The sequence below is a fragment of the Oryx dammah genome, unplaced genomic scaffold (genome assembly GCF_014754425.2).
Source record: "Oryx dammah isolate SB20612 unplaced genomic scaffold, SCBI_Odam_1.1 HiC_scaffold_2, whole genome shotgun sequence".
Taxonomy (NCBI): domain Eukaryota; kingdom Metazoa; phylum Chordata; class Mammalia; order Artiodactyla; family Bovidae; genus Oryx; species Oryx dammah.
In genome coordinates this window covers 26,631,421-26,648,129 of record NW_024070186.1, presented here as the reverse complement: position 1 = coordinate 26,648,129, position 16,709 = coordinate 26,631,421, and the positions used below count along the sequence as shown (strand labels likewise).

General features: G+C 47.8%; 1 protein-coding gene across 1 annotated transcript in view; it reads right to left on the bottom strand.

The window, feature by feature from the left end:
• The window catches only part of ESYT3 (extended synaptotagmin 3), a 55,649-nt gene extending 48,587 nt beyond the window's left edge, over positions 1 to 7,062 (bottom strand). The window contains exon 1 of the mRNA XM_040233436.1: positions 6,558 to 7,062. Coding sequence (XP_040089370.1) covers positions 6,558 to 6,875 — 318 coding nt within the window. The 5' untranslated portion in view covers positions 6,876 to 7,062. The remainder of the gene's footprint in view (positions 1 to 6,557) is intronic.
• Positions 7,063 to 16,709: the final 9,647 nt, after the last annotated feature.

Genomic DNA, 16,709 nt, shown 5'->3' with positions numbered 1-16,709 from the left:
TCCTTGGTTTGAAGTGACAGGATAGGTGATGCGAATGAGACTCTGTTCCTTTAATAGTTCCCACTGGGCCAGAAAACATTTACCTGTCTCTTCACTATTTGCAGTAGAAGAGGAGGTGGTGGAGGAGGAGTTGGTGGAGGAGGAAGGGAGGGGCAGAGGGAGGGGGGAAACTTCCTCCAGCACAAGGGAACACTTTGGGGCTCTGAGCTCTAGGTTTCCTGAGATTTAAAAATGCCTAAGACTCTACCAGGAGAGGTAACTGGGGATGGAGGGGTGGGAGGATAGGAAGGCAGGGCCTCAGTCCCCTGCTCCTCTATGTAGCTGTGTTGTGGCCTTCATGGGTCATGGTGGGGATGACAGCTCACATCTCCCAGCAGCTCCCCCAAAGTCACTGGGGTCATTCCCACGGACAGACCGTCTCTGCCTGGGGGTCAAGGCTCTGGGCCACAAGGCTAAGAGAAACTGGAATCAGCTCTCCGTGCCTTTCTGTCCCCTGGTGAAGGACAAGGGCTGTTCCACGCTTGGCCCTGATCCCAACCTACCAGCTGACCTCCCAGTGACTTGGATCTTTAGCTTGGAGAAAAGGTTTTGGGGACACCTCTATTCCAGGAAGATTCAGCTCCCTGTAACTTGCACCAGGCAGTCTCCTGTGAGTCTTGTTGCTGTTGTTTAGTCACTAAGTCTTGTACAATGTTTGACTCTTTGCGACCCCATGGACTTCAGCATATCAGGCTCCTCTTTCCTTCACTGTTTCCCGGAGTTTGCTTAGATACATGTGCAATGAGTCAGTGACACTATCTCATCCTCTGCCACCCCCCTCGCCTTTTGCCCTCAATCTTTTCCAGCATCAGAGTCCTGTGAGTCTGGGTATCATTAATTACCATCCAGATCTGCTCACCCCAGGACAAGATGAGGCACTCAAGTGACCAAACATGATGGAAACTTTGGGTTTGGAGTGACCCACCCCCTCCTACAGCCTCTTCCTCCAAGGAGGCTGTCTGGGTTAGATTCATCCCCTCCCAATGCTTTCCCAGAACGTGCATTCCACCTTGTAGGACGGATCATGCTGTGTTAGAAAAGGCTGTTCTCGTGGGTCTGCATCCCCATTCAGCTCAGAGGTTCCTTGAAAGCAGGGACCATGTGTCACTCATGTTGTGGGCCAGGGTGCAACATGGTGCCTGACACTGCAAGTCCTTGATAGATGTTTGCTCACTGAGTAAAGGAACAAACATGTGGATGCCTGAGATCCCTGCGCCAGGCCCACATTCTGCCTCTCTTATTACCCAATCCAGGCCCAGGACATGATAAGTCCATGAAGCATCACTAGGTCGTGGGGCAGAGACCCAAGGGGCATGATTAAAACCTGCCCTGCCCTGCCCCTTCCTTCCTGAGGATGGGCCTGACTCGGAGCCATATGAATGACCTCACAGGGGCTGCAGAGGCCTTTTGGAAAAGAAGTCCCCAGCTCCAAGCCACGCCCAACCAGTCTTGATGTTTAAAACCAGGCTCCATGGCCCTGACTCTGAGAATTGAGCTTTGGGATTGAAGTTGAGAGTTTCCACCCTGGCTCACAGCTGTCACTGCATTTACTCCCCTAATTAGCAGAATTATCAGTACAGGACTGACTGTGGGAGCCTGGGCCCTGGAAGACTGCTGCTCCACCCACAAAAGGAATGTGAACTCTCAGCTTCAGGAAAGCAAAGCGCTCAGCCCTGGTCGTCAGGCTGAACAGCTGGCACAGAAACTTAGAAGGATCCATCCCAGGTATCATCATCCCAGGGATGCTGCTGTGAACCTTGGATCGCTCAATGCTTTGAGCAAATGGCTCACCTCTCCTGGGTGTTTGCTTCAGTGGACACCCCCACTTAGGTGATGGGGAGGCAAGAAAGATTGGGCACAGTGTCCTGTGGGTTTGGGGCACTGGAGAAAAGCTAAGTTGGGGCTGATCAGTGGTGGCACACTCCTGCAGCTAAAAAGGCTCTAGAGCGTCCCCTAGAACCTCATCATTTTCAGGCAGAAATCAGAGACTCAGAGAAGACAGAGGACCTTCTCAAGGTCCCCCAGTGAATAAGCCTCAGAGTCCACACCACCACATCACATCAGCCCACTCCCACCGCAGCAGACACACGAGGGTTAACTGTCTCCCACGAAGCTGCCAACTGACTGCTATCGGCTGCCAGGAGAGTGAGCATGGCCAGGCCTGAGACCACAGACAGACACAAGGTTTCTGACCTTTCTTTCCCCTGACCACCAGGCCCTCATCCCCCAGACGCATCCACCTGGAGGCAGGTGAGACTCGCACCAAACTTCCCTCCTCCCACTGGCCCACTCGTGCAGGGGCACAACAAATATCTGACAAACAAACCAATTATCCAAGTGAGCGCTGGTCGAGGGCTCCATGAGCAACAACAACCCATACACCACGGGGTGGCAAAGGGCCGATTGTGCCCAGACCTCGGAGGCAGCCTGTGGAGACCCAGCTGGGGGCCTGAGCCTCTGGGCAGGGGAGGGTGGAGGCTTCAAGCAGTACAGGTTACCTGAGGAGCCCAGAGCACCAAGGACTGACTCTGAAGATCAGGTGGGAAGTTTAGGGAGTACCAGAGGCGGAATTCTGTGAACGGAACCCCAGGAAGGGCTGGAGTCTCCAATGGGCCCTGCACCCTGCAGCCATCCAACTCTAGAGCACATTTGCTGCTGGGCCACTTGGTAATGAGCTTCATTTCATGTTAGGAAAACAGAGAGTTGAGAGGTCTGGGAAATTGCACAGTGACAGACCCCCAGAGCATGCAGTGATGCCTGGCTCTGAACAAGCAGCTTTTCAGACTCAACTCATCACAACCACGTGTAGAAACGGAGCCTTCAAGGCCAATGGCTATTTGAGTGGTGGAGCGGGGACTACAGGATCGGGGTCTCTAGTTCTATCACGGTGCTGTCTGCAGCTCCCAGCCCTGGTGAGGTGGGCTGACCGAAAAGGCTCTTGAAAGCGGAAATCGCTCAGTCGTGTCCAACTCTTTGCTCTTCTTTGAAAAGTCTAAAAACTGAGTATGAGGAACAATGGCATGAGTGGCAGGCAGTGGCCGCTCCCCTGTTCAGAAGAGGAACTGCTGTCTGTCCACGTGGCCGGGCCACATTCACAGGACAAGGGCCTCCCTGGCATCATCACTTGTGACCCCTTCTATAGCAGAAGCAGCCTTCCCTTGAGCTGTTCCTGGAAGGGAACCAGAGGAGGAGTGGGGCTGTCTCGAGTTAGACCAGAAACAACCTCCTTTAACAGGATTTCACGGGTGGGGACAATGACAGCCCGCTCGGGAAAGCAACTTCTCTTGTCACCTGGAGGCAGCAGCTGGTATGACATGTGGAGGAGGAGCCTAGTGGGGCAGGAAAGGACGGCACCAGTGAGAAGGGACCGCTGTGGCCTCTCGGGTCTGGCTCAGCCTGGCCTTGGCCTCTGTCCCCTCACAGGGACTGGGTGCAAATTAGAGCACGTGGCTGGGCAGCCAGCAGGGGCGGGGGTCCACCCTTACTCACTGGGCGCTCTGTGATGACCTGTAGGGCTTCGAGGCCCTCAAGACCTTTTCTTCAACACCCTGGCTAGTGGTTTGCCAGTTGTTAATTGGTAAAAATATTTTTGGACACCAAAGATCATAGTCCATCAATCCTCTTTCACTCAAGAAAACCAGTTTTCCAAACAGGGAAGAAGGCCCACTGAAAGGTCCACGTGTCAGATGGATAAAGATGCCCAAGCTCTGAAATCGTGGGCAAGGGTCCCTCTTCCCCACCACACAGGAGCCACCTCTGTCTTCATAAACAGTGTCTGTCCTCAGGAGGCAGGCAGAGGGGAATTCAACCAAGTAGGTTCCAGATTTTCCACATCATCCCTGGGCATGGAAATCTCCATGAGGCAGATTCAAAAGCCCACGTTTGCATCTATTTGTGTGCTCTCTACAGGTGTTCACACAAACAACCTACTTCCCCGGACCTACTTCACATTCCAGATCCCCAGTCCAAGTCACAGGCACCTAGCTCTCCAAATCAGAATGCAGAAGACCTTGGTCCCTCCTGCACCCTGCTTCTAGGCCCCTCCGCACCTACAGTCCCCGCCCCCACTCAGCTCTCATCCTCATCTCTTGGTCCCCACTACCACTGATACCACCTTAGCTAAAATTGGTTTCTCAACTGGTCTCTTCCCTCCAGCTTCACCCCTCCCTCCCTGCTGCTTTTTACAGGACCTTTCCAAAACCTTCCCCAGACTCCCTTCAGGATCAGCCCCAACCTCCATCACACCTACCTCAATCTGGCCCCTGTCCTTCAGCCTGCACTGCACACATCAGCTGGGCAAAGCACCCTCACTGGCTCAGATACCAACCACACCGCACCTCCACGCTGTGCTCACAGGCCTTCTCTGCTTAGACTGCCCCTGGCAGGGCCACTGCTTCAACCCAGCTGGCTCAGGCCTGGGATATGGTTTACAGGGTGAGAATCCAGGAGGTACCGTCTTGCGTTCTGTCTCATCCATCTCGCTGAGCTCCCTATTGGCTAGGTCCATGTAGCTCTGGGGTCACCTCCCCCAGGAGAAGCCAGAACAGTTTCTATGGTGTCTGTGGGAGGATGGGGGGTTGGGGAGTGTCAGGGCCCCTGCAGGATCTGAGTCTTACTCCAATTTCAGAAACACTGCCTTGGTATACAGCTAAGTGCCTGGAGGCCTCCCTAACACATGGAGGGGCAAAAGGGGAGAGGTGTCACTTGGTGAGGTCTCAGGGACTGAGGCTGCCATGGGGGTCACGACAGAGGCCTAACAGGCAGCCTGAGCTCCCTTATAAGTAAGCAAGAAGTGTGGTCAGCTACAGGCCTGCTCTCTGGGTCCACACTTTTCAAGATCATAAGCCTCCATAGAACAAGCAAGGTCTAGGGGAGACAGGCCCCAGACTCAGTCTCCATGGCTGCTACCCAATATTTGTAAACCTAATTCTAAAGCTTCATGGTCCATCCATATGTTAATAAGTATTATGGGGACTTCCCTGGTGGTCCGTTGGTGGTCTATGCTGTCAATGCAGGGGCCCGGGTTCAATCCCTGGTCAGGGAACTAGGTCACACGCCACAACTAAAAAAGTTCCTGCCTGTTGCACTTGAGACATGGAGCAGTTAAATAAATAAATAGAGGGTACTATGAGCTAAATTGTGTCTCCTAAAATTTATGTTTTGAAGTCCCAACCCCGAGTACCTTAGAATGTGACTGCATTTGGAAATAGAGTCTTTATAGAGATGATTAAGTTAAAACAAGACCATTAGAGTGGGCCCTAATCTAATCTGACTGATAATCTTATAAGAAGAGGAAATTTAGACACAGATATATACAGAGGGAGGGCCACATGAAGACATAGGGGAACAGAGCCAAGGAGAGGCATCGGAAGAAACCAACCTTGCCAACACCTTGGTCTTGATAGATTTCTAGGCCACCCAGTCTGTAGTACTTTACAGCAACTGTAGAAAACTAATGCAATAGGGCTTACTTTCGAATTTAACATAAACAGGACTTTCTAATATCTTCTTTTCATCCCACTTCAGCAGTTACTGTCATCGGCAGGGGTGAGGAACCTACAGCCTGGCTGGATGCTAGAATATAGGCCTCAAGCCAGAGGAAGTGCGGGGTCTGGTGGCCTCTGGACAGCTCTCCCCACCGGGTGCCTGAATGTATCTGGAAGCCATCAGAGATAACCAGCTCCAGTTCATCATCCAGAGAAGAGGGCTTGCAGCAGACCAAGTCTCAGACCGAATGCCCCTCTAGCAGGTGTTTCCCAAATTCATCTGATCATGAGACTCAGCGAGGTTCCTTAATTCCACCTGAGGGTTGTGAGGTGGGGCCTAGGGCTTGTTTTTATTAGGTGGGCCAGGAGACTCTCAGGACCAGAAGCATTTGAGAAGCCATAGTCCAGGTCATTCCACACCAGGAGATGGTTGTGTAGCTGCAGAGTGCATCTGCATGTCTCTACCAGTCCAGGGAGGGAGAGAAGCCTGTGTCCCAGGGAGGCGGAGGCTGGGCCTCTCTCTCCCCCTCGCAGTGCCATCCCTGAACTCTGGTCTCTAGCCCGGCCGCCTCCCTCTGTCTGGCCTCTGCCAACGGCAGCTAGTCTGCGTTTCTGCTACTGCTGTATCTGTCAGTGTTGCACCCTGCCTTTTTGCCTTGAATCAACAGGCGAGTGGAAGAAGTGTCTTCTGTTTCCCTCACCAGTAACTTTGCAGAGTCCCAGACGCCCTTGTTTTTCTGGGTGTGGCCCGCGTGCGATTTTTCTCCCAGGTTCTGGGCCCTCAAGTGAAACCCCGGTTCACGCTCCCAGCACAGTGGGACCAGAGGTGGGAATGAGACCAGGGAGCGCCGCGGCGAGAGGCACGGCCACCGCCCCCAGGGTCTGTCCCCTGGGGAGAAGGTGTGAGGGTCCTAGGCTCCCGCCCTCCTTCGGGTCTGCGCGCCCCAGCTCCTTCGCCGATCGCAGGTTCCTTCCGAACCTCCAAGGCATCCGCCCCAACTCCGACCCTCCGCCCGGCTAGGCCCGGCTCACCCAAGCGGGCAGGTGCTGGCCCAGCAGCTCGCGGCTGATGAACTGGCGTTCGTTGTCTAGAAATTCGAAGGCGGCAGCGAGGCGCCCGAGCTTCCCGCGGCGGTTCCTGCGCCACCACATCCACAGCAGGACGCCGAGCAGCAGCCAGGTGATGCTGAGCCCCAGGTAGCCGGCTAGGTAGACGGGCGCCAGGCAGAACAGCACGCGCGCCGCGAAGGCGTAGAGCTCTGGCAGCAGCTGGCTGGGTAGGCGCGGCTCGCGGCCCGGCGCGCGCTCGGTCGCCCGGGCGCCGGGGGCGCAGGGCTCCTCCGAGGGCATCTCGTCGTCTCCCTCTGCCCTCACCTGAGTTCAGGTCTGCGCGCCGCGACGTCCAGGCACATCTGTCCTCCAAGGGCGAGGACCAGACCGCCGCGCCGCGCCGCACCTGCCCGAGTGGACTCTCCTGCGCAGTTTCCGCGCCGCGAACTCGGGGTTCTAAGCAGAGCACCGAGCGCTGCGCCTAGGAATGCGCTGCGCCGCAGCAGCTTTCCGCGGTACGCCAAGCCTGCAGTTTAGGATGTCTCCGCCCCCGGGGGCGGGCCCAGGCGGCAGGGGGCGGGGTCAGGCTGCTGGGCTGACGCCTGGCAAGGTCTAAATAGAAACCCAGTGTTGAGGGCGCCCCCGCACTTAAACGTTCTGTGCAGGTGACCTAAGAGGCTGTAGGCACAACACTCGGGTTTTGCCCCGGGGAGTTTGTGACTAACTGAAGCATGTGGACAAATGGCTTGTCATGAATAAGCATCACCTAAAACCGGTTTCCTACACCCAGTCTGCAATATCCAGCAGTGTAGTATTCTCTTAGCAAGGGCCGCCCAGCCCTGAATCTGAGTCCTCTAGGTGGATTAGAGCGCTGTACCTCTGCTCTCTCCTCTTGCACCTATAAAGCTTACATCTAGCCTTACGCCCCACCTGATCAAGCTCAGTATCTCCCCTCTGCCCCGCACTCCCATCCTCTGTGCCGGGTGTCAGTTTGAAACTTCATTCTCTACATCGATCAGACTGGGAGTTTCCCGGGCCAGGCCAATCCTGCTCATCTCTGGGCGCCCAGTACTGTAAGCAATGATGAATGACAAGGGAAATGAAGAGCAAGCCCTTGGGGTGCTTGGCGGCCAGATATGAAGCCCATGGTTTCTATCTAATCTTTTCTGAATGGTCAGAACAGGTGGAGGGCTGAGTTCCAAGTTCAGACAGTAAATCATTTTGTGGATGACATACATTTAAGGCTCACCTGAGTGGGGACGTCAATTACTGGAATGGGATCTTCGGTTCAGATCAGTCCCTCAGTCATGTCCAGCTCTTAGCGACCCCATGGACTGCAGCATGCCCGGCATCCCTGTCCATCACCAACTCCCAGAGTTTACTCAAACTCATGTCCATTGAGTCGGTGATGCCATCCAACCGTCTCATCCTCTGTTGTCCCCTTCTCCTCCCACCTTCAATCTTTCCCAGCATCAGAGTCTTTTCAAATGAGTCAGTTTTTCACACGAGGTGGCCAAACTATTGGAGTTTCAGCTTCAGCATCAATCCTTCCAATGAATACTCAGGACTGATTTCCTTTAGGATGGACCAGTTGGATCTCCTTGCAGTCTAAGGGACTCTCAAGAGTCTTCTCCAACACCACACTTCAAAAGCATCAATTCTTTGGTGCTCAGCTTTCTTTATAGTCCAACTCTCACATCCATACATGACTACTGGAATAACCATAGCTTTGACTAGACAGACCCTTTTTAGCAAAGTAATGTCTCTGCTTTTTAATATGCTATCTATGGTGGTCATAACTTTTCTTCCAAGGAGACAGACAGATACCAGAAGGACCGAGGAAAAGAGAATACAGTTACATTGTGGCTGCAGTCACCATCTGCAGTGATTTTAGAGCTCAAATGGTACTAATAATAAAGTCTGTCAGTGTTCCCGCTGTTTCCCCATCTATTTGCCATTAAGTGATGGGACCAGATGCCATAATCTTAGTTTTCTAAATGTTGAGTTTTAAGCCAACTTTTTCACTCTCTTCTTTCACTTTCATCAAGAGGCTCTTTAGTTCTTCTTCGCTTTCTGCCATAAGGGTGGTGTCATCTGCATATCTGAGGTTATTGATATTTCTCCCGGCAATCTTGATTCCAGCTTGTGCTTCATCCAGCCCAGCATTTCTCATGATGTACTCTGCATATAAGTTAAGTAAGCAGGGTGACAATATACAGCCTTGACATACTCCTTTCCCAATTTGGAACAAGTCTGTTGTTCCAAGTCCAGTTCTGACTGTTGCTTCCTGAACTGCATACAGATTTCTCAAGAGACAGGTCAGGTGGTGTGGTATTCCCATCTCTTTCAGAATCTTCCACAGTTTGTTGTGATCCACACAACCAAAGACTTTGGCATAGTCAGTGAAGCAGAAGTAGATGTTTTGGGGGAACTCTCTTGTTTTTTGATGATCCAGTGGATGTTGGCAATTTGATCTCTGGTTCCTCTGCCTTTCCTAAATCCAGCTTGAACATCTGGAAGTTCACAATTCACATACTGCTGAAGCCTGGCTTGGAGAATTTTGAGCATTACTTTACTAGCGTGTGAGATGAGTGCAATTGTGTGGTGGTTTGGGCATTCTTTGGCATTGGAATGAAAAGAATGTGATCTTGAAGCTGGCAAAAGATTTGGAACTGTTCTGTGCAAATGTGATAAGTCACCTCAGTCGTGTTCAACACTGTGACCCTATGGACTGTAGCCTGCTGACATTCTTTCAATAGTTATATTGAAAGGTCAGACCTGATGGATGACAAGCACAATGTAACTGTATTCTCTTTTCCTCGGTCCTTCTGGTATCTGTCTGTCTGTGTCTGACTTTTCCCTTCCTCTCTCCTGGATAAAATTACTTGTTGTGATGGAATGTTTTAGCAACACCTGTGTTCCTGGTGGTCAGAATAGATGGACCCTCCTCTGTTGTTCTTGGTCTTTTGGACCAGCCAAAACAGAAGCTGAAACCACTCAGATTGGCATCCTGTTTAATTACATTTCCCAGCACAGCCTAGGAAGTCAAAGTAGGCAGTGCATCTCACTTGAGTTACTTTTTGAATGTACATAATGCTATTAAAGGCTCTGAGAAGCCTGCAGATAAAAAGCTATTATATTCTATTTAAACCACTGTGTCCCAGATTATTTGACCACAGAACTCCTTTTCTCAAAACACTCCTCTAGAGGTTGACACAGGTCAGCTTGAGCTAAAGGAATGAGGATGTTTGATAGGGATGCAGGGAAGTGCCCTGGCACGTGAGGCAAGAATGCGGCTGCCTTTCGTGATGGATGGACTGGGGAGTTAACTGGCGGGACTAGGCTCTGCATCCCTGCGTCTCTGTCGCTGACCTGCCTCTTTTGCCTCTGACTGAAGTGGACCACCTTCCTCACAGCTTCCAGGGTCACAGAGCTTCACAGAGACTGCTTAACCCTTATCCATCCTAATTCCAAATGCCTTGGAGAGAGTACCCAATAGTATCTATTATCTCCTCCCCTCTAAACACACCAGGTCTACACCACAGCCTCCCCACCACATTAGTGTGTTTGGGGAAGGGATGTGGAAGGTAGCGTGTTTAGAGAAGATTACCAGAGAAGGAAGTTTGTTGATTTGGGAGCTGGTGTCCAAAATGCGATCTGGAACACCCAGCAGGATGCGGTTACCCCCGCTGCGCTACCTTCTCTGCTCCTTGAACACACCGAGCTTGTTTACGCCTCAAGGCTTGTGTACTTGCTGTTCCCTCTCTCCAGAAAGATGTCCACATAAATTTCCTCCAAAGTACATTAAGGAAGTGAGATTAGAGTTGATTTTCTTTTCTCTCTTTTCCAAACTTTATTTATAATGGCATTACATTACTATCATAAATTAAATATAGAAGAACATTGAGAACACAGCAACTAAAACTCCATACCCCCTCTAGAACATTGGAGCCATTATTTTCCTTGAACTGCACACACAACTTTGGTTACTACAGCCAGCAAAAGACATTTTATGTTCTGTTGGATCAAAACCTGGGAGGAATAATGCCTTCCAGAGCCTTTGCCTGAACCCCTTTGAGAGTTCACCGTATTGTACCACTTTTCCAGAGGACGCTAGCTCATTTGTTCAGTATATTTATTGACTGCTACTGCGGGTTGAATTGTGTCCCCACCCCTACCCCCTAAAATAAGTTGACATACTAACCCCTGGTACCTATGACTGGGATCTTATTTTAAAATAGGGTCTTGGTAGATGGCATTAAGACATGATCTTACTGGCTTAGAGTGGACCTTAAATCCAATGACTAGTATCCTGATAGAGGTATTTGGAAACAGGGACACAGAGGAGCTGTCCAAAGGGAGCAAGGCCATGTGAAGACAGAAGCAGAAGCTGGAATGATACAGCACAAACCAAGGGGAGGGGCTGCTGACAACCACCAGAAGGAAGGAAGGAAGGACAAAGAAGCATTCTAACCAAGGGCCTTCCCAGAGAGCACGGTCCCACCAACACCTTGGTTGAAATCCTTGACTGAACACCTTGACTGCTGGTCTCCAAGAGAGTGAAAGAATAAGTTTCTGTTTTTTACACTTGATCTTAGCCAAAAGGCCAATAAGCAATACATTTCTTTGTTTGCTTTTTAATAGTTAACTTATTTATTTTTGGCTGCACCAGACCATCATCGCTGTGAGCAGGCTTTCTCTAGTTGCGGTGCACAGGCTTCTCTTGTAGCTCCTGGGCTCTAGAGCTCAGGTTCGCGATACATGGGCTTAGCTGCCCCACAGCATGTGGAATCCTCCCAGGCCAGGGATGGAACCCATGTCCCGTGTATCAGCAGGAGGCTTCTTAACCCTTGGACCACAAGGGAAGTTCTGAATTTATGTTGATTTAAGCCACCCAGTTTGTGGTACTTTGATATGGCAGCCCTTGAAAACTAACACAGCCACTGACCAAGAGGCAGACCCTGTTCTCACCACAGGAGGCTCAGTGTAAACAGGATGGACGAGACCCCTGCTGTCACAGAGCTGCCATTCTAGTGGGGAAAGACAGACAGCAAACACACAAATAAAGAACAGAAAGCAGCCGGTAAAGAAAACGCTGTGAGGAAAGGTAGTCAGTCGTGTGAGAGAGAGTAACTGACATGGGACAGAGGGCTGTTTTACTCTGAGTAATTTAGAAAGGGCTCTCTGAGGAGGTGACGTTTGAGACTCAAAAAAAACCCCCCAAAACCCAAAAGTCTACATACAACTTAAGTTCATCTTTAAAAGAAACTTAATATCTTGTAAAAAATATCTTTTTGAGAACAGAAAGATAAAGAGCCTCTGCTCTGAAGGTGTCATCAGTTTAACTTTTGCATTTCCATGAGGGAATAGAGTAATTTTGTATCTCCTCTCTTATCACACTGAGAATTCCGTGAGGGCAGCGGCTACACCCTTGTCCTCAATACCCAGCCAGAGTTTGACACAACGGGAGAGGCAAGAGCACAGTCAGTAACTCGTTTGCCCGAATTACTCTCAGGAAGTCATTTCCTTCTCTGCAGGGCAGTTTCCTCATCTGTAAAATGGAGATTGCAGTAATACTTAAATCAAGGGCTGGTGGGATTTCCCTAGCAATCCAATGGCTAAGACTCTGTACTTCAATGCAAAGGGTGTGGGTTCCATCCCTGTCCAGGGATCTAAGATTCTACATGCCGAATGGCTCAGCCAAGAAAATTTAAAATAATAATAATAATACTCATGGGCTGGTGATGAGGATTAAGTAAGACTCATTGTATTTAAAGTTGTGTATCCAGATAGGAAAGTCGTCAAGGAAGACTTTAGTTTTGCCTGTATTGTTTAACTTATTACAGCAAGAATGTATAATATTTTTTTTTTCTGTATAATCTTTTCCATTGATGACTTGGGTTGTTTTCACCTTTAGTTTATTATGGATAATGCTGCTATGAACTTTGGGTACAAATATCTATTTGAGGCCCTGATTCAATTCTTTGGGGGTATATACCCAGAAATGGAATTGCTGGATTATGTGGTAATTCCCTGTTTAATTTTTTAAGGAAACCCCATAATGTTTCTCATTGGTTACATTTAGTTCATTCAGCTTCAGGAAATTACAAAAATAATTCATGCTTGCTTTACCAAATAACGCAGAGGCATATGAAGAAGAAGTTTAAATTCATGCGCTCCATGTACAATCAGTACTGTCTGTTTGGTTTCTTACCTCACTTCTCTTTCTCTATTTGTACAAAGACATCTAAACAGAGCTAGTTTTAGTTTTGGTTCTTTTTTTCTTTCTTTCCTCCCCCGCCCAAATGGAGATAATATAAACTCAAAAGCTCCCAACCTCACTCCCACAAAATCTCCATGAGGTATGTTTTAAATATTGAAATTATTTTATAGTTTGTTATTAAGACAGAGAGATCAAAATAACATCCAAATGCTCATTAAAGTGGTAGAAGTATATACAGAAGGAAGCAACCACTAGAATTGTTGGAACCAGACAGGCAAAAAAAAAAGAAAAATCAGAAAAAAATGTTATAGTTTTCCAAGTAGCTGATCACTCATAGTATGACACTCTGCAGATGGTAAATGCATTTAAAATGAGGCCCACAGAGAACAAAGTTCTCAGGGTTTTTTTCTGCAAAAGTAGAAGTAGGCATGAGACCTGTCACTCAAATTATGAAAAGAGAAATGCCAGGAAAAGTGAGAATAGGACTTACTTTTAGCAGAAGAAGGATGTCATGGTGACCACTGCAGTGAGACTTTCTTGATCTCTTGTTTGAATTCACCAGCATCCAGCCTATTGTGTGGCTGGCCTCTCGGTCTCCAGGAAGAGTGTCCAAGGCCCTTAGCCCCATATTCTATTTATACTTGTCTCCCACTTCTACCTTCCACGAACAGCACCTGCCTGAAATAAATCCATGGATGGTGTCACTTGTGGAATAAGTCTTTTTGTTTTGTTTTTAATATTTATTATGTGTTTGCTTATTTGGCTGTGCCAGGTCTTAGTTGCAGCATGTGGGATCTTCCATCTTTGTTGTGTCGTGTGAGACCTAGTTCCCTGACCAGGGATTGAACACGGGCCCCTTGCATTGGGAGTGCAGAGTCTTAGCCACTGGATCACAGGGGAAGTCCCCAAATAAGTCTTTTTGATTATTAAAAAAAAAAGTTTTATCTTTCCAAATGTATAAATACATATACGTCGTCAAAGACAATAGACTTGTTTTAGAATTGTTAGGTCTGCCTTAAATGTGTTGGTAATGTTCCTTTAGGCCACACAATTATGAAGGAAAACTGCAACTCTCATTCCTTAATTGTGAAAAGTAGGTTCCTGGGATGTATTAAATGTTATACCTGCTGTGGTAGATAATCACTTAATACCTGTTAGTAATTCAAATTCTGACTGTACTTATTTTTATTAATAATTTATTTTTAATTGGAGGATAATTACTCTACAATATTGTGTTGGTTTCTGCCATACATCAACATGAATCAGCCATAGGTATGCATGTGTCCCCTCTTTCTTGAACCTCCTTGAGCCCCATCCCATTCCTCTAGGTTGTCACAGAGCACTGAGTTTGAACTCCCCACATCATACAGCTGGTTCCCACAGCCTGTCTATTTTACATACAGTAATGTATGTTTCCATGCTCCTCTCTTCATTCGTCCCACCCTCCCCTTCCCCCACTGTGTCCACAAGTCTTTCTCTGTATCTCCACTGCTGCCCTGCAAATAGGTTCATCAGTGCCATCTGTCTAGATTCCATATATATGCACTGATATACGATATTTGATTTTCTCTTTCTGACTTACTTCACTCTGTATAACAAGGTCTAGGTTCATCCACCTCATTAGAACTGACTCAAATGTGTTTCTTTTTTTGGCTGAGTAATATTCTATTGTATTTATGTGCCACAGCTTCTTTATCCATTCATCTGCTGATGGACATCTAGGTTTTTTCCATGTCCTGGCTACTGTAAATAGTGCTGCAATGAACATTGGGGTACATGTGGCTTTTTCAGTTATGGTTTGCTCAGGGTATGTGCCAAGTAATGGGGTTGTTGGGTCATATGGTAGTTTTTAGGAATCTTCATACTATTATCCATAGTGGCTGTGTCAATTTACATTCTCACCAACAGTGCAAGAGGGTTCCCTTTTCTCCACACCCTCTCCAGAGTTTATTGTTGGTAGATTTTTTTGTTGACGGCCACTCTGACTGTTGTGAGGTGAAACCTCATTGTAGTTTTGATTCACATTTCCCTAATTGAGCATCTTTTCATGTGTTTTATTAGGCATCTCTATGTCTTCTTTGGAGAAATGTCTTTTTAGGTCTTCTGCCCATTTTTTGATTGGGTTATTTATTTTTCTGGTATTGAGCTACATGAGCTGCTTGTATATTTTGGAGATTAATCCTTCGTCAGTTGTTTGATTTGCTATTGTTTTTTCCCATTCTGAGGGTTGTCTTTTCACATTGTTTATAGTTTCCTTTGGTGTGCAAAAGCTTTTAAGTTTAATTAGGTCCCATTTGTTTATTTTTGTTTTAATTTCCACTTCTCTAGTGGATTTTTTAGTGTGGAAACATGATCTGGAAGTTTTGATACTATTTTAATTTTATTTTTGCCCAGTATCGCTTCCTTTATCTTGTAACCTGTGAGAAATTGATTCCTCTTTTTCCAAAAACAGGCCGAGCTCCTACAATCTGATGTTTAATCCCACCTTTGTCTTTGACTCCTTTGTTCATTCATTCAATAAGTATTCACTGAGAGTCTTCATACCAGGCATTAAAATAGAACACAGGAGATACAGCAGTGAATGAAGCAGACAAATCTCCTACCTTGGGAAGTTAATGTTCTAATTTTGTTTTTCTTGCTTGGTAGGCTAGCTATCATATGTTTTTTCCTAATGTGTTCCACCCTACTCTTTAGGGGCCTAATATAATTTTGAGCTTCTTCTATCTTTGACTAGATCAGGCAAAATCACTCCCCTGACCTCTGACAGCAGTCATAGTTTTCAGCAGAGAATCTCTAACGAGCATCTTCTGATACATGATGTTGTTGGAAACCAGTTATTCTGTTTCACAGGCTGTTTGTGTTTTTTTGATCTGGAATCTTCTGTCAGTTCCAACCCTGTTACTCAGCTGGAGATTGCTCCTCAGGTTCCTGCCTGTGGCGACACAGACTCTGCCAGGGCTGGCAGATGCAGAAGTAGCCGAAGTGCCTGCCGTGGAAAGGCACCAGTCTCTCAGAAATCCACGCTGACTCTGCAGCTCAACCCCGCTTGGAGGTCTGTGACTGCTGCTGCAGTCACCTCGATGTAATGCACACCAGTGCTGACCCAGGTGCGAACCTGCCTCTGCAGAAACAGGGACCAAGTGAGAGATGGCAGTCCCCTCTGTCCTCACTGCCCTTCTGGAAAACGAGCAGGCTGTCTAACTACACACCTCCACATTGGCTGCAGTTCTATCTCCAGTCCTTCAGTTTCAATTTTTCACATAAACTGCCTTAATAATTATGTGCTGTGTAATTAGTCACTCAGTCGTGTCCAACTCTTTGCGACCCCTGCAGCCTGCCAGGCTCCTCTGTCCACAGGATTTTCCCAACAAGAATACTGGAGTGGGTTGCCATGCCCTCCACCAGGAGATCTTCCCAACCCAGGGATCAAATCCAGATCTCCCACATTTCAGGCAGATTCTTTACCATCTGAGCCACCAGGCAAGTCCAAGAATACTGGAGTGGGTAGCCTATCCCTTTTCAAGGTGATCTTCCTGACCCAGGAATCGAACCAGGATCTCCCGCGTTGCAGGCGGATTCTTTGCCACCTCTTTTCTTAAGTAGTTGATTTTCAAAACTAATTGTGATAGGTTTTCAAGGAATTTTTCAACTTAACCTAAATTTTCAAATGTATTAGCATAGAAGTGCTTATAATGTTATTTTTAAATGGCTGTAGGATCTATAATAATGCTCCATTTAAATTCTTATTAGCTACTTATTGTTTTTTTCTTTTTTTGTTCCCTTAATTAGTCTTGTTAGGGATTTATCAAATTTATTAATCTTTTTAATAATCAATTTCTGACTTCAATTATTTTCTTTATTGGATGTCTTTCTGCTTCCTAATCATCCTGCTTCTGTCTTAATTATTTCCA